The 21,695-nt window shown below is 37.0% G+C and overlaps 1 protein-coding gene across 7 annotated transcripts in view; it reads right to left on the bottom strand.

Moving 5' to 3' along the window:
• Positions 1-219: 219 nt before the first annotated feature.
• Positions 220-21,695, bottom strand: part of B3GALT1 (beta-1,3-galactosyltransferase 1) — a 603,572-nt gene continuing 582,096 nt past the window's right edge. For all 7 annotated transcript variants that reach the window (XM_037850145.1, XM_037850141.1, XM_037850142.1 and 4 more), the window contains one exon: positions 220-5,167. In XM_037850145.1, coding sequence (XP_037706073.1) covers positions 3,960-4,940 — 981 coding nt within the window. In that variant the 5' untranslated portion in view covers positions 4,941-5,167 and the 3' untranslated portion in view covers positions 220-3,959. The remainder of the gene's footprint in view (positions 5,168-21,695) is intronic.

The raw sequence follows: 21,695 nt of genomic DNA, 5'->3' as shown, positions 1-21,695 counted from the left end.
AAATTCTAGAGTAGCCCATGGTCTACTAGACCAAACAGTCACTAAACTCACTAAATTGCATTGGGTTCTTGCTGATGAGTTCTGAAGGGTTTGAACTGTTACCTAAATGGAGGTTGTGAGAGGGTTAATGTAAATGGCAGGCCATCAGCTAATTTTAATGCGCGCATTGCACCAAAGAGATTTGTTCAAAAAGAAGCAAAGTGAAAAATATGATCTCCTTCTGTTTATTTGTCCCAGTGGTTAAAAAAATCAGCTTTAAGGAACCATAATCTTCCTCACGACAGATGGTCCTATACATTAGCATCGTGCTTTCAATCAACAGTTCAAGAGGAAGGTGAAGAAACTGAATGTAAAGACATATTTGCATCGATTTGCCATTTTCCAGTTTCATAACATTGATACAAAAAATAGTGTTCTGATTAGCAGCTTGATTGGCAACCCATGTAACCCTAAATAGTACTACAAACCTGGAGAGTGCACTTTTACAGACAGTTACTTTGGGTGAAACAGTATGTACAATTTTGACAAATAAATACATAAATACAATCATTCATATACAATGATACACCTAAACGTCAATTATCATCAAGAAGTGTTTCTAGTAAATTACTTCTTTCATTCACAAGTTACTTTTTTGCTTATAAAAACTATCTTCACCTTTACAGAAGAAATGACATAATTCCCCCACTAAGCCCACATATTAGGAAAGGTAGAAAACGAATCCCAGACACTTCATGTAAATATTCCATTGTCTTTGATAGAAGAGATTTGATTGAAAAACTCCTTCCTTGGTTTCTCCAAAAAGAGTTTATTTTCCCCATATCATATCACACAAAGGGGTTTTGTTCTTCTGAATTTAATCCAAATCAAAAATGATTTTCTTCATTGTTTGATTCAGGATATTTAAAAATACAGTATTATATAATGAAACTGGTATTTGCTCCAATATAAGAAGATGCAAAGCTGCACAAATTAGCCACCAAAGATAACGCTTTTTTCTTCAAAAAATAAATTTGAAAAAAACATGAAGAATACAGACACTGATTATTGATACCTATTGTTATCCAGTGCATAATAACAAAATAGGTGGGGGAGGGCAATCAGAACATTTTTGTAAAAATTGTCTGAACGACTCCTGGTAGAATACTGTCTGAAATTTTATATCAGTAAAGAAATCCATAAAATGGCTCAGCAAGTAAATGAAACCATAATTTGGCCAGTGTCAGAAAATTAACGAAAGTAGAAAATGACAGCTTTTTTTTGACCACTTAACAAACATTTTTTTGAACATTCAAAAAATGAAGGGCAAACATGCTTAAAGCTGTTGAAACACTGGACAAATGACCTTGCCTTGTCAAGCTCCATGCAGAAGAAAATGTTACATAGCAAGCAGATTCTAGTTATACATACAACTGGGGAGAAGAAAAAAAGTCGTTAAAATATATACATGTATTCTTTGATGAATATTTACATGTTTGTCACATGGGCACTATATAGCCTTTAAAAAGCTAGGAAATAGTTCTTTAAGACATATGATTCTCTGATTTTTGCTCCTTTTTAAAATTAGGGCTCTATTCATAATGTATAAGCACATATTTATAAGACAATTTATTTGAAGTTTATAATGTGCAAGTCCTTGACACCAAAGGTGGCTTGACTGAGCACAGGGTAGATGCAAGGCAATGGGAAGAGACGGAGGCTGGATTCTGTTGCACAGTTGAAAGGAGAATCAAGTACAAAGCCACGAGACTTTTCCAGTGACCAGAATTCACAGCAGTTGAGGCTACCGGGCTGGATGGTGGCTCACCTTGTGCTGATCCAGCTCTCCTCAGCCTACCTAATGCTGTTCTCTTATCAAAATCAGCAGTCCCGCTGATCAGAAGACAAAGACATATTAACGGATGGGAAGTTCTGTCCTGTATAGGGTTCTTTGGGGCTGGGAAGGAGAGATTAAATGTTTTCAAGAAATAGACCATGACTTTCATTTGTTCATTTTGTCTAGGTGTTTGCTATTAACTTCTCTGGGGGCTTGCAGGGGTCAGATTAACAAAAAATAAGGCATTCTCTCTTTCAGTTGTGGGACTTTCTTTGAATGAAAACAAACAGTATGCTTACTAATGAATGGTAGAAGATCTGCATCATATGGGTTGTGATACCTCTGCTGAGTGCCCGTTCTTCTGAGAGAGGTGGACTAGCTCTGCCTATCCTCAAAGTTCTCAGAGAGGATTCAGATCAAATGTTTCCTGAGTTCTAGGTAGTTCCTGATGCATTTTGCAAAGCAAGCGTTTCACTTACTGTTATATACCACCCACCCAGAGGCTCCTCCCCAATGATGGGCAGCTACCTTCACTTTTAGCAACCTGGGATATCAAGGCAATCAAGTGAAGTAATAACTTACTCACCGAAACCAGAAGAAATGGCAGAGAAAAATGAAGCTTCCCCAAATTCCTAACTTAATCTCATGGAAAAGTCAAAGTCTTAGAAGAATCAGGTCCACTGGTTCATAGTTGATCTTCATTTTGGCAGATTTTATATTAAGATTGATGTTATTACCATTGATGACCATTGTAATTATAAAACAATTTTATTATTTAGGACAATGCATGATACATTTCATTACATAGCACCTTTAAACTAAGGATCTCAAATAACTTAGCAAATGCAATTTGCTCTCACAGTATCTGAGAGGTAGGTGTTTTTTTTAACAGCCATTATATAAATGAGCATATTGAAGCAAAGCAAGGTTAAGATGCTTACCTCTCATTACCCCACAAGTATGATGGCAACAATAGGACCCAAACCCAGGCTTCCTGCTCTTTCTTTCCCTGAACTTCAATCATAGTAGCCTGACAACACCGCATAACCACATTGCTGCTAATGGTACTTGGATGTTTTAGACGTCAGAGAGTATCACATATATTAATTGTAAGGGCAGATCTTTCAATAAATTTGGTACCTGCTAAAGATTTTCTCACTTGCTTTGCAAAAGTGTGTGTGTGTGTGTGTGGGGGGGGGATCTTATATTATTGCTAAGCTTATATTATGATGCACACTTAAATTTGTATTCTCTGAGTGTGATTTTATCATTCTGGCCTCCTACCAACTTATTTTCTACATATGGAGACATGTGTCTGCATGATCTAGAAACTCTAAAATGCACTTATATTGTATGGAAGAGAAGAGAAGCGGGTGAGATTATATTTGGCAAAGTCTCCTTGGAGGCATAATGTGATGTTTGTTCTGAAAGAGCCAAAAAAAAACAAACAAACAAACAAACTTTATTTTGTTAAGTAGCATTTTATATACATTCCACCTGCTGACCATGTGTTTAATCCTTCAATGAGCAGACTTGACTCTCAAACATACAGAATATTTGATTCTCAAGTTTAAATTTCCATTCATGTATTTGTTTTCTTCCTGCCAGCATGAAGTGCATTTCTTGGTGGAACCACAAATACTGCACATATTACATGGCAATATACGTAGAAATTCAATGTAACAACAACACGCACACAATATTAATAACCACATCAAGTGTGTCTTCATGACTGTAAGTCAATCAATTCCAAATTGTTTTTTAAGATTATTTACTCTTTTTTTTCAGAGACGATATGAAGACAGTACTATGATTTTCAATTTCTCAGAACAAGATTTTTATCTCAGATGTACAGTACCTGATTATGTAAATCCTAAAAGTTGTTTGAAACTTGCTTTTTGACACAAATGGCAATACCTTAGGACCTGAGAGAAAGCTGGCCCTTCTAACTCATGTATTATTTCTATGACCAGAGCCTAACATTTGTAAATTGGTAATAAAAGTAAGGAACTAAGAGCAGGAAGAAAAAACTTTTTATAAAACCCCTTCACTGATTCATTTCCCCTTGTGACACCTAAAAAATACCAATACCTTAGACCCATTTCTTTAAAAAAAAAAAAAAGTGTATTTATTGGTAAAAATCTTAACATCTGAGATGTTTCTTGCTTGACATGTCATTCCAGATTCTGTGCATTTCTTCTGGAGAGATCTGATGCACGGTGATAACTCGGCGATACCTACACAAACTATAGGCCATTTTCCAGTGATTGAAGCCACTGTTCTGGAAAGGATGAATGCCCAGCTTTCGAAGACACAATCCCACATATACATCTTCAAGGTGAAGCAGCCTTGTGTGGAGTGAGGTCTTGTAAATGAGTTCAGCGACATCAGCTGAAAAGATATAGCCAGTCCCTGAACAGAAGGGTGGGTAGTTACTGTCCGGGTACAAATCCCTGGGCATATACCACTTACTACGGACATCCCGAATTGGCCCTCCATTGATGACATAGCCAGTAAAATATCTTCTTCTTGGCTTGGTGGTAGGCTTCAGTAGTTTATAAATGAGGTTGTCCATGTTTACAAAAATGTCACTGTCTGTTTTCATGACATACTTGGCTTTTGAACAAAAAGTGGCCACCCATCTCATCCCCATTAATGTTTTGAGGGTAAGGTTATGGTAGGAGTCTATAAAGTCCTCCACGATAATGTCATGGAAGATTTGGCTCTCTTGCTCCACCATCTGATTCAGAACAGGGTCAGCATTCTTGCCCAGGAGGAAGAGAGTGGCTATCTTGATACCTTTGAAGTTGTTCTCATCCCCCCATGTCTCTCGGATTGCTTGGCGGGCATCAAATTCCTTGTGGGTAGTGCTGATGAGGATAACAAGGAAAGGAATGCTTTTCTCACATTTGTTAGGCTCATTTATGAGAAACTCAAAAGAATGTGGGTTTATAGGTCGAGTTCTTATGTTGCCAAAGGTGAAATTTTTCCTGGCAACTGTTAGGTGGCTGAATGGCTTGGAGCCAGTGTAGGAAGAAGTAGGACGAGTTATACTCAAGTACCAGAGAGCGCTGGCCCAGCACACAACTGTCAAAACATATAGACAGGAGACCTTTGAAGCCATTGTCTTGAGAGCACGTCTATTCCAAATATTGAATAATATGCCTTCTTGGCACTAGCTTCTTTTCATCTTGCAAAGGCAGCATGTTACTAAGGAATCTTAAAAGTTCGATAGAAAAGCGAGAGTTTGGGATTGTTCATGGGTCTTGGTAGCAGTCTGCCATCTCTACATTCATTCTACTTTCTTCCAAACCTGACGGAAGGTTCCATGTCTCATAAGTCTTCTTAACTCTGAAAAATCAAGAAAGCACAGTTGTTGTTCAGATTTATTTAGTCATTTTACTTCCTCAAGTAAATGTAATAAAGGTAGAAGAATTAACCACGATGATTAAAAAAATCATTCCTTTCCATCATTACTGAAAACTTCCTCATTTTCTTTTCCTCTCCCCTTGATAGAAGTTTTTTATGTATATTTATGTCCAAATTAACAAATATATAAACTCTAGATGAATATGAAGTAAACAGAGCATTAGTAATTAAAATATGTATAATTTTCCTCCTGTTCCCAAGAGGACTTCGTTGTGGATAGTGTCTGGCACTAACATCTTTCAAGCCGAAAAGTTGCACACATGGCCTCGAATCTCTTTTCTATTTGTCCAAGTCAGTATGTGTTTGCTTGACTCTGAGGAATCAATTCTGAATATCTCTTTGCTTTCTTGAACATTATATTTGACAATGTGTCGATCATCCCTGCAAAGTTTTCCTAATGCTTATATCTCTCTCTTTGCACTGACTCAGAATCAAGTCCTAACTTTTCCTAACTTTCTCCTGATTTGGGGTCTCACAACTCTTAGCTGTCAATTCCCAGTTTTCTATGATGTCACATATGGAGGCCTCCTGTAGAGAAACCATCACCCAAGTGACTTCAGAGAGCTAACCGCATTCTTTTTTGAGTTGCTCTAAATGGCATAGCTTTTTGTGGTCTTCACCCAAATGCCCCCTTAAGGAAATTGCACTGGCCCCTTTTAATTCATTTTACTTAGTTACACATACCTATAATAGCAAGAATATAATGAGGGAGACAACTGAGATTGTGCATGAGGTGCATAAATTCAGTGAAGATGTGACAGAGTACTTTAACTGGTATTCATATTAAAAAGTTGTCCTTAAAGCTCAGAAAAGATGGAGAGGACTTCGTACTTTAATCTCAGGCTGATCTTCTGGGTAGGAGGGCTAACCTCTAAAGAAGAGCACCAATCAAGGACTGAGCCAATTTAAAAAGACTGTGAAAAGTGATTTTTTTTCCATTGGTTGGTTTGTTTTTGTTAGCTCCTGGCATTCCAGTAAATCTTTGTCATATCACGAGCTGAATACAAACTTAAGGAACAGACAGCTCAGGGGATAAATCCCAGAGTTAACACTTTAAAATATCAAAAGCATAGTATGCAACAAAAGATTACAAGACAAACAAAGAAACAGGAAATGATGACCTTTGCCAAAGTAACAAGAGAAAATTTCAGAAACAGTAAAAAAAAAAAAAAAAAAAAAAAAATCAGACTTTAGACATAACCAGACAAAGACTTTAAAAAACTGATCATCCATATGCTGAAAGAACTAAAGGAAAACACAAAGAAAGAACTAAAGGATGTGAAAAATTATGAATGAACAATCTGAGAATCTCAACAAAGAGATATAAAATTTATAAAGGAACCAAACAGAATACTGGAGTTGAAGCCCACAAAAATTGAAATAAAAAATTCCCTAGAGCGTTTCAACAGCAGATTAGAGCTGGCAGAAGAAAGAACTTGTGCACCTGAATAATAATTCAAGATGAGAAGCAGAAAAAGTAAAAAAATGGAAAAAGTAAACAGAGCATAAGAAACTTGTGGGATACCATCAGGCATACCAATATATGCATTATTGGGTCCCAGAAGGTAAAAAAATGAGAAAAAGAGGAAGCAGGAATATTCAAATAAATAATGGCAGAATACTTCCCAAATGTAATGAAATACATGAATATACAAATTCAGGAATCCCAGTGAACTTCAAACAGGATAAACACAAAGAGAACCATGACCAGACACATTGTAGATAAACTGTCAAATGCTAAGAACAAAGAGGGAGTTCTGAAAACTGTAACAGAAAAGCAATATGTATGTACAGTGGAGTCCCAATAAGATTAAGTGCTGTTTTCTCATGAGAAACCATGAAGGCAAGAAGGCAGTGGGACAAAATATTTGAACAGTTGAAAGAAAACATTGGCCAACCAAGAATTTTATATCCAATGAGACTATTTTTCAAAAATAAGGGAGAAATTAAGGCATTCTCAGATAAACAAAAGCAGAAGGAGTTTGTTAAAACTAGAACAGCTATAAAAGCAATGCTAGGGGGAATTCTTCAGAATGAAAGAAAGGACACTAGAAAGTGGAACAAAGAAATCAAGATCTCTGGTAAAGGTAACCATTTGGATAATTATAAATATTAGTAGTGTGTATTTGGAATATAACTCCACTTTTTTTTTTTTTTTTTTACTACTTACAGGCTCTAAAATGCAAATGCATAGAAAGGAATGATGAGTCTATGGTTTTGGGCACACAATGTATAAAGATAATATGTAACAAGTACCACCAAAAGGTGGGGGAACAGAGGGGTATAGGAATGGTGATTGTGTATGCTACTGAAATTAAGTTGATAACCAATCAAACATGATTGTTATATATTTAGGATGTTAAATTTAAGCCCTGTGGTAACCACAAAGAAAATATCTGAAAATAAATACAGAAGCAATTGAGAAGGCACTCAAATGGTATACCATAAAAAATCAAATATGAAAGTAGGCAATAATGAAAGTATAAGAATTGAGGACAAAGAAGGTATAAGACTTCAAAGACCAAATAGCAAAATGGCAAAAGAAAGTCCTGCATTATCAGTAGTTACTTTAATGTAAATAAATTTAAAACACCAGTCAAAAGGCAAAGATTGGCAGAATGAATAAAATCATGACCCAACTATATGCTGTTTATAAGAGACGCAGCTTAAATTCAAAGACACAAGTAGGCTGAAAGTAAAAGGATGGAATAAACCATTCCATGCAAATAGTAACCAAAAGGGAACTGTGGTAGCTATAGTAAGACCAGATAAAATAGACTTTAAGTCAAAAACTGTTACAAGGGACAAAGAAGGACCACCTACTGAGGAAGGAGTCAATTCTACAAAAAGATAAAACAATTATAACAGCAGTACCCCAAAATATAAGAAGCAAATATTGACAGATTGAAGGGAGAAACAGCTGAGTCTACATTAATAATAGCAGAATTCAATCTACCTCTCAATAATGGATAGAGTACTAGACAGAAAACCAGTAAGTAAATAGAAGACTTGAATGGTATTATGAACCAACCAGACCTAATATTTATGGAACACTTTACCCCAACAACAGCCAAGCATACATTCTTTTCTAGTGCGCACAAATCAATCTCTGGCATAGACCATGTGTTAGGTCACAAAACAAGTATCAATAAATTAAAAAATATTGAAATCATACAATATGGCTTCTCCAACCACAATTGAACGAAGCTAGAAATCAATAACAGAGAGAATTGGAAAATTCACAAATATGTGGAAATTAAATAGCAAACATGTTAATAACCAATTAGGGAAATTAGGAATCATCTTGAGATGAATGATAACAAAACACAATATAAAAAAACTAATGGGATGCAGCAAAGGTAGCACTGAGAAGGAAATTTATTGTTCTGAATGCTTACATTAAAAGAGAAGAAAGACCTCAAATCAGAGACCTAGCCTCATGCCCGGAGGAACTAGGAAAAAAAAAGAGCAGACTAAACTCAAAGGGAGCAGAAGGAAGGAAATAACAAAGATTAAAGTGGAGACAAAGGAAATAAAAAATAAAAACAAAATAGAATCAGCAAAACCAAAAGTTGGTTCTTTGAAAAGAATAACAACATCAACAATCCTTTATCTAGACTGACAAAGAAAAAAAGAGAGAGACACAAATAAGGAAAATCAGCAGTGAAAGGCGGGACATTATTTCTGACCCCCACTCCCCTGAAATAAACAGGATTATAAGATTTTATGCCAACAATTACTTAACCTAGATGAAATGGACACATGCCTAGAAAAACACAAACTAACTATACTGACTCAAGAAGAAACAGAAGGATCTCAACAGACCAATAACAAGTAAAGAAACTGAATCATTAATCAAAAACCCCTCAAGAAAAGAAAACTACAAATTCACTTGTGAATTTTACTGAACATTCTAAGATTTAACACCAAAGTGCTCAAACTCTTCAAAAAAATTGAAGGGGAAGGAATACTTCCTAATTCACTCTACAAGGCCATCATCACCCTAAAACCAAAGCTGGAAAAAGATACCACAAGAAAAGAAAATAACAGACCAATGTCTTTTACGAATATAGATGCAAAAATCCTCAACAGAATAGTAGCAAACCAAATCCAACACCACATTAAAAGAATTATACACCATGATCAAGTGAGATTTATCCCAGGTATACAAGAATGGTTCAACTCAAGGTACTCAGTTAATGTAATACACTACATTAATAGAATGAAGCAAAGAAAACCCAAGTGATCATCTCAACTGATGCAGAAAAGGCATTTGACGAAATTCAGCACCTCTTTTTGATTAACAAAACAAAACAAAAACTCAGAAAACTATGAATAGAAGGAATCTTCCTCATTAGGATAAAGAGCATATATGAAAAACCCCTAACATCATACTCAAGGATGAAAGAAAGACTGAAAGCCTTTCCTATAAGATCAGGAATAAGACAAGGATGCCACTGTCACCACTGTTATTCAACTATGTACTGCAACTTCTGGCCAGAGCAATTAGGTAAAAAAAGAAAAGTCATCCAAATAGGAAAGGAGAAGTAAAGCTCTCTCTATTTGCAGATGACCTGATTCTATATTGTAAACTCCTGAAAAATACACAATGAAGCTACGAGAGCTAATAAATGAATACAGCTAATAAATGAATTCAGCAACATGCCAAAATCAGTGGCATCTATACCCTAATAATGAATAATGTAAAGACAAAATCAAGAAAAAAAATTCCATTTATAATAGCAACTAAAAGAATCAAATATCTAGAAATAAGTTTAACCAAGGATATAAAGGGCTTGTAATGGAAAGCTACAAAACATTGCTGAAAGAAACTAAAGATCTAAATACATGGAAGGACCTTCTATGTTCCCAAATGGGAAGACTAAATGTTAAGATGTCAATTCTATCCACAACAATTTGCACATTCAATGCAATCACAATCGAAATTCCAACAACCTTCTTTGCATAAATGGGAAAAAACCCATATCAAATTTATATGGATTGGTAAGGGGACTTTCATAAGACTGCCAGAACTATCGTGAAAAAGAAGAATGAAGTTGGAGGACTCACACTTCCCAATTTTAAAACTTATTACAAAGCTACTGAAATAAAAATTTTGTGGCACTGGCACAAGGACAGACATATAGACCACTGGAAATGAATTAAGAGTTCAGAAATAAACAGTCACATCCAAGGCCAGTTGATTTTTGACAAGAGTGCTAAGTTCACTCAATGGGGAAAAGAACAGTCTTTTCAAAAAATGATACTGGAGAAACTGGATAACCATATGCAAAAGAATGAAGTTGGCCCCTTATCTCACACCATATACAAAAAGTAACTCAAAATGAACCAAAGGCCTATATATAAGAATCCAAAACTAAAAAAACACCTAGAAGAAAACATAGGGAAGCATCGTCAGGACCTTGTGCTAGGCAATGGTTTCTTAGCCTTTACACCAAAAGTTTGAGGAACAAAAGAAAAAGATAGAAAATGAGACTCATCCCAAATAAAAACTTTTGTGCATCAAAGGACTTCATCATGAAAGTAAAAAGACAACATACAGAATGTGAGAAACCACATATGGAAACCACATATCTGATAAGGGCTAATATCCAGAATATATAAAGGAATCCTACAACTCAATAACAAAGAGACAAACAGCCCAATTAAAATATGAGAAAAAGGCTTGAAAAGACATTTCTCCAAAGATGTATGAATTGCCAATACACACATAGAAAGTTACTCAACATCATCAGCCATTAGGGAAATTAAAATCAAAAGCATAATGGATATCATTTCATGCCCACTAGAATGGCTACCATTTTTTTTAAAAAAGAAAGTAAATTACAAGTGAAGAAATAGGAATGCTTGTTCACTGGTGAGAATTTAAAATAATGCAGGCACTGTGGAAGACAGTTTGGAAGTTCATTAGAAAGCGGTACAATTACCATAGAACCTGGCAATCCCTCTTTTAGGTGTATTCCCAAAAGAACTGAAAGCAGGGACTTGAACAGCTATCAATGTTCAAGCATATCAATGTTCATAGCTGCATTATTCACAATTGCCAAAGATGGAAGCAATCCAGGTGCCCATCAACTGATGAATGGATAAACAAAGTGTAGTATATTCATACAATGGAATATTATTCAGTGGTTAAAAGGAATAAAATTCTGATACACGTGACAACATGGATGAACCTTGAAGACATCATGTTGATGTCTTCTACTGTACATCACTGAAATGAAATAATTAGATAATGCAAATTCACAGAGTCAGAAACTAGAATACAGGTTACCAAAGGCTGGGGTGGGGGTAGGAAACGGGGAATTGGTGCTTAATTGGTACAGAGCTTGTGTTTGGGGTGATGGAAATGTTTAGGTAATACATGATAGTAGCACTGTGATTGTAATTAAAACCACCCATTTGTATATTTGAAAGTGGTTAAAATGGAAAATTTTAGGTTGTATATACGTTATCAGAATTAAAACAAACAAACAAATAAACAAACATAGATCTGTACAACACAAGGAGTGAACCCTAATGTAAACTATGGGCTATAGTAAATAGTATAAGTATAATAATATAGTTAATAGTATAATGGTATATAGTTAATAGTTGTTTCATCAGTTGTAATAATATTTCCACAAAAACGCAAAGTTAACATTTTGCCTAATAGAAGAAAACTTTGTGTGTGTGGGTTATATAGGAACACTGAACTTCCTGCATAATTTTTCTGTAAACCTACAACTTTTCTAATAAAAAAGAAAAGGAAGAAAAAAAGGTTGTCTTTAGGAATTCTAATCCTTTCTAGAACTTTCCTTGCTATCATGCTAGTTAAAAATATATGCTGGGGAGGTGGGGCAAGATGGCGGATTGGTGAGCTGTATGTTTTAGTTACTCCTCCAGGAAAGTAGGAAGAAAGCCAGGAACTGTGTGGACTGGACACCGCAGAGCAATTTGACTTTGGGCATACTTCATACAACACTCATGAACACGTCAAACTGCTGAGATCAGCGAAATCTGTAAGTTTTTGTGGCCAGGGGACCCATGCCCCTCCCTGTCAGGCTCAGTCCTGTGGGAGGAGGGGCTGTCAGCTCCGGGAAGGAGAAGGGAGAACTGCAGTGGTAGCCCTTCTCGGAAACTCATTCTACTGATTCAAACTCCAAGCATAGATAGACTGAGATCAGACACCAGAGAATCGGAGAGCAGCCAGCCCAGCAGAGAGGAGATAGGCATAGCAAAAAACAGCAAGAAAAACTCCAAAATAAAAGTGGAGGCTTTTTGGAGTTCTGGTGAACATAGAAAGGGGAAGGGCAGAGCTCAGGCCCTGAGGCTCATATGCAAATCCTGAAGAAAAACTGATCTCTCTGCCCCCTGGATCTTTCCTTAATGGCCCTAATTGCTTTGTCTCTTAGCATTTCAATAACCCATTAGATCTGTGAGAAGGGTTTTTTTTTTTTTTTAATCTTTTTTTTTTTTTTTTCTGTTTCTAAAACAATTACTCTAAGAAGCCCAAAACAGAAAGCTTCAAAGACTTGCAATTTGGGCAGGTCAAGACAAGAGCAGAACTAAGAGAGCTCTGAGACAAAAGGCAATAATCCAGTGGCTGAGAAAATTCACTAAACACCACAACTTCCCAAGAAAAGGGGGGTGTCCGCTCACAGCCATCATCCTGGTGGACAGGAAACACTCCTGCCCATCACCAGCCCCATAGCCCAGAGCTGCCCCAGACAACCCAGTGTGATGGAAGTGCTTCAAATAACAGGCACACACCACAAAACTGGGCGTGGACATTAGCCTTTCCTGCACCCTCAGCTGATTGTCCCAGAGTTGGGAAGGTGGAGCAGTGTGAATTAACAAAGCCCCATTCAGCCATCATTTGAGCAGACTGGGAGCCTCCCTACACAGCCCAGCAGCCCAGAACTGCCCTGGGGGGATGGTACTCACCTGTGACATAGCACAGTCATCCCTCAACAGAGGATCAGGGGGTGCACAGCCTGGAAGAGGGGCCCACTTGCAAGTCTCAGGAGCCATACGCCAATACCAAGGACTTGTGGGTCAGTGGCAGAGACAAACTGTGGCAGGACTGAACTGAAGGATTAGACTATTGCAGCAGCTTTAAAACTCCAGGAACACCAGGGAGATTTGATTGTTAGAGCCCCCCCCATTTGCTGACCGCCCAGACACACGCCCCATATACAGGGCGGGCAACACCAACTACACATGCAAGCTTGGTACACCAATTGGACCGCACAAGACTCACTCCCCCACTCACCACAAAGGCTAAGCAGGGGAGAACTGGCTTGTGGAGAACAGGTGGCTCGTGGATGCCACCTGCTGGTTAGTTAGAGAAACTGTACGCCACGAAGCTGTAGATCTGATAAATTAGAGATAAGGACTTCAATTGGTCTACAAATCCTAAAAGAAACCTAGCAAGTTAAGCAAATGCCAAGAGGCCAAAAACAACAGAAAATTGTAAAGCATATGAAAAAAACAGACGATATGGATAACCCAAGCCCAAACACACATATCAAAAGATCAGAAGAGTCATAGTCCCTAGAGCAACTAATCAAAGAACTAAAGATGAACAATGAGACCATAGTACGGGATACAAAGGATATCAAGAAGACCCTAGAAGAGCATAAAGAAGACATTGCAAGACTAAATAAAAAAATAGATGATCTTATGGAAATTAAAGAAACTGTTGACCAAATTAAAAAGATTCTGGATACTCATAGTACAAGACTAGAGGAAGTTGAACAACGAATCAGTGACCTGGAAGATGCCAGAATGGAAAATGAGAGCACAAAAGAAAGAATGGGGAAAAAAATAAAAAAAATAGAAATGGACCTCAGGGATATGATAGATAATATAAAACGACCAAATATAAGACTCATTGGTGTTCCAGAAGGGGAAGAAAAGGGTAAAGGTCTAGGAAGAGTATTCAAAGAAATTGTTGGGGAAAACTTCCCAAATCTTCTAAACACCATAAGTACACAAATCATAAATGCCCAGCGAACTCCAAATAGAATAAATCCAAATAAACCCACTCCGAGACATATTCCAATCACACTGTCAAACACGGAAGAGACAGAGAAAGTTCTGAAAGCAGCAAGAGAAAAGCAGTTCACCACATACAAAGGAAACAGCATAAGACTAAGTAGTGACTACTCAGCAGCCACCATGGAGGCAAGAAGGCAGTGGCATGATATATTTAAAATTCTGAGTGAGAAAAATTTCCAACCAAGAATTCTTTATGCAGCAAAGCTCTCCTTCAAATTTGAGGGAGCGCTTAAATTTTTCACAGACAAACAAATACTGAGAGAATTTGCTAACAAGAGACCTGCCCTACTGGAGATACTAAAGGGAGCCCTACAGACAGAGAAACAAAGAAAGGAGAGAGAGACTTGGAGAAAGGTTCAGTACTAAAGAGCTTCCGTATGGGTACATTAAAGGATATTAATAGAGAAAGGGGAAAAATATATATTACAAACATAAACCAAAGGATAAGATGGCTGAATCAAGAAATGCCTTCACAGTTATAACGTTGAATGTAAATGGATTAAACTCCCCAATTAAAAGATATAGATTCGCAGAATGGATAAAAAAAAATGAACCATCAATATGTTGCACACAAGAGACTCATCTGAGACACAGGGACACAAAGAAATTGAAAGTGAAAGGATGGAAAAAATATTTCATGCAAGCTACAGCCAAAAGAAAGCAGGTGTAGCAATATTAATCTCAGATAAAATAGACTTTAAATGCAGGGATGTTTTGAGAGACAAAGAAGGCCACTACATACTAATAAAAGGGGCAATTCAACAAGAAGAAATAACAATCATAAATGTTTATGCACCCAATCAAGGTGCCACAAAATACATGAGAGAAATACTGGCAAAACTAAAGGAAGCAATTGATGTTTCCACAATAATTGTGAGAGACTTCAACACATCACTCTCTCCTATAGATAGATCAACCAGACAGAAGACCAATAAGGAAATTGAAAACCTAAACAATCTGATAAATGAATTATATTTAACAGACTTATATAGAACATTACATCCCAAATCACCAGGATACACATACTTCTCTAGTGCTCATGGAACTTTCTCCAGAATAGATCATATGCTGGGACATAAAACAAGGCTCAATAAATTTAAAAAGATTGAAATTATTCAAAGCACATTCTCTGACCACAATGGAATACAATTAGAAGTCAATAACCACCAGAGACTTAGAAAATTCACAAATACCTGGAGGTTAAACAACACACTCCTAAACAATCAATGGGTTAAAGAAGAAATAGCAAGAGAAATTGCTAAATATATAGAGATTAATGAAAATGAGAACACAACATACCAAAACCTATGGGATGCAGCAAAAGCATACTGAGGGGGAAATTTATAGCACTAAACGCATATATTAAAAAGGAAGAAAGAGCCAAAATCAAAGAACTAATGGATCAACTTAAGAAGCTAGAAAATGAACAGCAAACCAATCCTAAACCAAGTAGAAGAAAAGAAATAACAAGGATTTAAGCAGAAATAAATGACATAGAGAACAAAAAAACAATACAGAGGATAAATATCACCAAAGTTGGTTCTTTGAGAAGATCAACAAGATTGACAAGCCCCTAGCTAGACTGACAAAATCAAAAAGACAGAAGACCCATATAAACAAAATAATGAATGAAAAAGGTGACTTAACTGCAGATCCCGAAGAAATTTAAAAAATTATAAGAGGATACTATGAACAACTGTATGGCAACAAACTGGATAATGTAGTGGAAATGGACAATTTCCTGGAAACATATGAACAACCCAGACTGACCAGAGAAGAAACAGAAGACCTCAACCAACCCATCACAAGCAAAGAGATCCAATCAGTCATCAAAAATCTTCCCATAAATAAATGCCCAGGGCCTGATGGCTTCACAGGGGAATTCTACCAAACTTTCCAAAAAGAACTGATACCAATCTTACTTAAACTCTTTCAAAACATTGAAGAAAATGGAACACTACCTAACTCATTTTATGAAGCTAACATTAATCTAATACCAAAACCAGGCAAAGATGCTACAACAAAGGAAAACTACCGCCCAATCTCCCTAATGAATATAAATGCAAAAATCCTCAACAAAATACTTGCAAATCGAATCCAAAGACACATTAAAAAAATCATACACCATGACCAAGTGGGGTTCATTCCAGGCATGCAAGTATGGTTCAACATAAGAAAATCAATCAATGTATGACAACACATTAACAATTCGAAAGGGAAAAATCAAATGATCATCCCAATAGATGCTGAAAAAGCATTTGACAAAATCCAACATCTGTTTTTGATAAAAACACTTCAAAAGGTAGGAATTGACGGAAACTTCCTCAACATGATAAAGAGCATATATGTAAAACCCACAGCCAGCATAGTACTCAATGGTGAGAGACTGAAAGCCTTCCCTCTAAGATCAGGAATAAGACAAGGATGCCTGCTATCACCACTGTTATTCAACATTGTGCTGGAAGTGCTAGCCAGGGCAATCCGGCAAGACAAAGAAATAAAAGGTATCCAAATTGCTAAAGAAGAAGTAAAACTGTCATTGTTTGCAGATGATATGATCTTATATCTGGAAAACCCTGAGAAATTGATGATACAGCTACTAGAGCTAATGAATTTAGCAAAGTAGTGGGATACAAGATTAATGCACATAAGTCAGTAATGTTTCTATATGCTAGAAATGAACAAACTGAAGAGACACTCAAGAAAAAGATACCATTTTCAATAGCAACTAAAAAAATCAAGTACCTAGGATTAAACTTAACCAAAGATGTAAAAAAACCTATACAATGAAAACTACATAACTCTACTAAAAGAAATAGAAGGGGACCTTAAAAGATGGAAAAATATTCCATGTTCATGGATAGGAAGGCTAAATGTCAGTAAAATGTCAATTCTACCCAAACTCATCTACAGATTGAATGCAATCCCAATCAAAATTCCAGCAACCTACTTTGCATACTTGGAAAAGCTAGTTATCAAATTTATTTGGAAAGGGAAGATGCCTTGAATTGCTAAAGACACTCTAAAAAAGAAAAACCAAGTGGGAGGACTTACACTCCCTTACTTTGCAGCTTATTATAAAGCCACAGTTGTCAAAACAGCATGGTACTGGCACAAAGATAGACATATAGATTAATGGAATCGAATTGAGAATTCAGAGACAGACCCCCAGATCTATGGCCAACTGATCTTTGATAAGGCCCCCAAAGTCACTGAACTGGGTCATAATGGTCTTTTCAACAAATGGGGCTGGGAGAATTGGATATCCATATCCAAAAGAATGAAAGAGGACCCCTACCTCACCCCCTACACAAAATTAACTCAAAATGGATGAAAGATCTCAATATAAAAGAAAGCACCATAAAACTCCTAGAAGATAATGTAGGAAAACATCTTCAAGACCTTGTATTAGGCGGCCACTTCCTAGACTTTACACCCAAAGCACAAGCAACAAAACAAAAAATAGATAAATGGGAACTCCTCAAGCTTAGAAGTTTCTGTACCTCAAAGGAATTTCTCAAAAAGGTAAAGAGGCAGCCAACTCAATGGGAAAAAATTTTTGGATACTGTATCTGACAAAAGACTGATATCTTGCATATATAAAGAAATCCTACAACTCAATGACCATAGTACAGACAGCCCAATTATAAAATGGGCAAAAGATATGAAAAGACAGTTCTCTGAAGAGGAAATGCAAATGGCCAAGAAACACATGAAAAAATGTTCAGCTTCACTAGCTATTAGAGAGATGCAAATTAAGACCACAATGAGATACCATCTCATACCATTTAGAATGGCTGCCATTAAAGAAATAGGAAACTACAAATGCTGGAGGGAATGTGGAGAAATTGGAGCTCTTATTCATTGTTGGTGGGACTGTATAATGGTTCAGCCACTCTGGAAGTCAGTCTGGCAGTTCCTTAGAAAACTAGATATAGAGTTACCATTCAATCCAGCGATTGCACTTCTTGGTATATACCCGGAAGATTGGAAAGCAGTGACACGAACAGATATCTGCACGCCAATGTTCATAGCAGCATTATTCACAATTGCCAAGTGATGGAAACAACCCAAATGCCCTTCAACAGATGAGTGGATAAAGAAAATGTGGTATATACACACGATGGAATACTACAAGGCAGTAAGAAGGAATGATCTCGTGAAACATATGACAACATGGATGAACCTTGAAGACATAATGCTGAGCGAAATAAGCCAGGCACAAAAAGACAAATATTATATGCTACCACTAATGTGAACTTTGAAAAATGTAAAACAAATGGTTTATAATGTAGAATGTAGGGGAACTATCAATAGAGAGCAATTAAGGAAGGGGGAACAATAATCCAAGAACAGATAAGCTATTGTGGGTAAATTTAATGCTCTGGGAATGCCCAGGGATGACTATGGTCTGTTAATTTCTGATGGGTATAGTAGGAACAAGTTCACAGAAATGTTGCTATATTAGGTAACTTTCTTGGGGTAGAGTAGGAACATGTTGGAAGTAAAGTAGTTATCTTAGGTTAGTTGTCTTTTTCTTACTCCCTTGTTATGGTCTCTTTGAAATGTTCTTTTATTGTATGTTTTTTTTTTTTATTGTTTTTTCTTTTAATTTTCTATTTTTCACACAGTTGATTTAAAAAAAAAAAAAAAAAAAAAAAAACAAGGAAAAAAATATGTAGAGGCCCCTGGAGGGGCCTGTGGAGAATGCAGGGGTATTGGCCTACCACACCTCGATGGTTGCTAACATGACCACAGACATAGGGGACTGGTGGTTTGATGAGTTGAGCTCTCTACCACAGGATATACCCTTGGGAAGACTGTTGCTGCAAAGGAGAGGCTAGGCCTCCCTATAATTGTGCCTAAGAGCCTCCTCCCGAATGCCTCTTTGTTGCTCAGATGTGGCCCTCTCTATCTACCTAAGCCAACTTGAAAAGTGAAATCACTGCCCTCTCCCCTACGTGGGATCAGACACCCAGGGGAGTGAATCTCCCTGGCAACGTGGAATATGACTCCCGGGGAGGAATGTAGACCCGGCATTGTGGGATGGAGAACATCTTCTTGACCAAAAGGGGGATGTGAAAGGAAATGAAATAAGCTTCAGTGGCAGAGAGATTCCAAAAGGAGCCAAGAGGTCACTCTGGTGGGCACTCTTACACACAATTTAGACAACCCTTTTTAGGTTCTAAAGAATTGGGGTAGCTGGTGGTAGATACCTGAAACTATCAAACTAGAACTCAGAACCCATGAATCTCGAGGACAATTGTATAAAAATGTAGCTTATGAGGGGTGACAATGCGATTGGGAAAGCCATAAGGACCACACTCCCCTTTGTCTAGTTTATGGATGGATGAGTAGAAAAATAGGGGAAGGAAACAAACAAACAGACAAAGGCACCCAGTGTTCTTTTTTACTTTAATTTCTCTTTTTTACTCTAAGTATTATTCTTGTTATTTTTGTGTGTGTGCTAATGAAGGTGTCAGGGATTGGTTTAGGTGATGAATGTACAACTATTTAATGGTACTGTGAACAATCGAATGTACGATTTGTTTTGTATGACTGCGTGGTATGTGACTATATCTCAGTAAAATGAAGATTTAAAAAAAATATATATATGCCAAGTTAAAAAGTCCATTAATGTAAAAAAAAAGTCTCTTTTTTTCCCAGTTAATGCAGAATGTGGTAGTTCTGGAAGACGGAGATAGCAGCTAATGGATATCAATTTCAACCAAGTTGGCTTTAAAGAAAACTATACCCATAAATGTAATGACTGAGATGAAGTAATTTAACTGGGATTATGGATTGGAAACCATGCTTCTAAGCACAATATCGTAATGAAATGAAAAAACCTGTATACATCGTCTTGTCCAAGCCAAGAGCTGACTGTGAATATATGATCCAAATGAGACCAGCAGTAACTCAGGATGGTTATGGTTCTAATGAAATGAATTTTAGAACAGCTTTGAGCAGCATGATTCTAGGCACGGTGTAGCCTTCATCTAACCCATAATAAGTACTCGCTAAATATAGGCTCCAATATCCTTGTCCTCCTGGAGAAAATTTCTGCTCTAAGGTGCACCAAAGCTGATAAAAAGAAGAATGTGATGTGCAGTAGTAAGCTTTGAAACTTTAAACAGTAAACAAACTGAAGTGGGAGAAACTGGTAGGGGCTTCTCAACTTGGGATATACAGACATAGATTCGTCTCAATTGTAAAAGATTGGCAGTGCATCCCAAGATGGTACTAGAAACCAAATTTTCTCCACCATTGTCCTAGCCTACATATCTGATTCTTATAAGCCTATCATTATCATTGTGTTGCTGTTGTCCCCTTAAACACTTCCCTGTTAATTTGTGAGCTAATTATTGGTAAGACTCTTACATGACTCCTGCCATGTTCTTGGTGTTTTCTTCTGGAGCCACTAATCAGGCTATTAATGGAGGATCTCTTTACTTTATATTTTGATCTTTTTAAAAAATTGTTCCAATCCATCCTTACACAGTCAGTTTAATAATTTATTAGCCTTTGCCTCCATAGTCAAGCATTCATTCAACTACTGAATTTATTCATTCATTTGTTAATTTACTTATTTTTTAATCAACCAATTAACCAAACATTTATTGAGTGCCTGGTTTGTGCAAAGTATTGGAAAAACAGAAATAGAACCCTTATTCCCACCTCAAGGAACTCATAGGAGGGAAGATTTCAAATAAATGATTAAAGCAATGGGATAAAAATTTTCATCATGGGATGCTGGGAGTATACAGGAGAGGTGGAGTGGGGGACAGAATATGGGAGAGGCAGGTACAATTGTGCAGCTTGTGCCTAGCACAACTCCAGAGGGAGCCATTCAAATAGACTGCAGTGTGCACCTCACTCCCCCGCCCTATCCTGGAGTCAAATGATGTGGCCCTGGGGATCATGCCATGAAAAATTTAAAAAAGGTGATCTAAGCTAAACCTTAAAGAACAACTAAGAATGATCTGGCTGGGAGACGGGCATTCTAGGAAGAGGGAACAGCATATGCAAAGGTATAAAAAGAGACAGAGCATGGTATGTGCCAGGACTACAAACAGCTGAGTAAAGGAAGAGGATGGGGCTACGGGAAGAAGGGTGTGTTGGGGAGAGGTGGGGCTATAGAGATAGGCAGGGGTCAGATGCTGAGGATGCTCAGAAAATGTATTCTAAGCTGAGTGGCTGGTCACTTTCCCATGCATTCTAAAGGGCATAAGAGAAGATTTTACCCTCCCCAAATCCCATGCACTGATTTCAATAGCAATTCATTCTTTCATGTTAAGAATTTCTTTCTCCCTGAGTTCTATGCCTACGAAGAGTTAAGATTTTGTTTTCTCAGATACATTTCTGTGTGATTTCTTGGAGGAAGGGG

This window comes from Choloepus didactylus, chromosome 9, assembly GCF_015220235.1.
Source record: "Choloepus didactylus isolate mChoDid1 chromosome 9, mChoDid1.pri, whole genome shotgun sequence".
In the NCBI taxonomy this organism is placed as follows: domain Eukaryota; kingdom Metazoa; phylum Chordata; class Mammalia; order Pilosa; family Megalonychidae; genus Choloepus; species Choloepus didactylus.
This window is presented reverse-complemented; position numbering and strand designations above follow the sequence as displayed.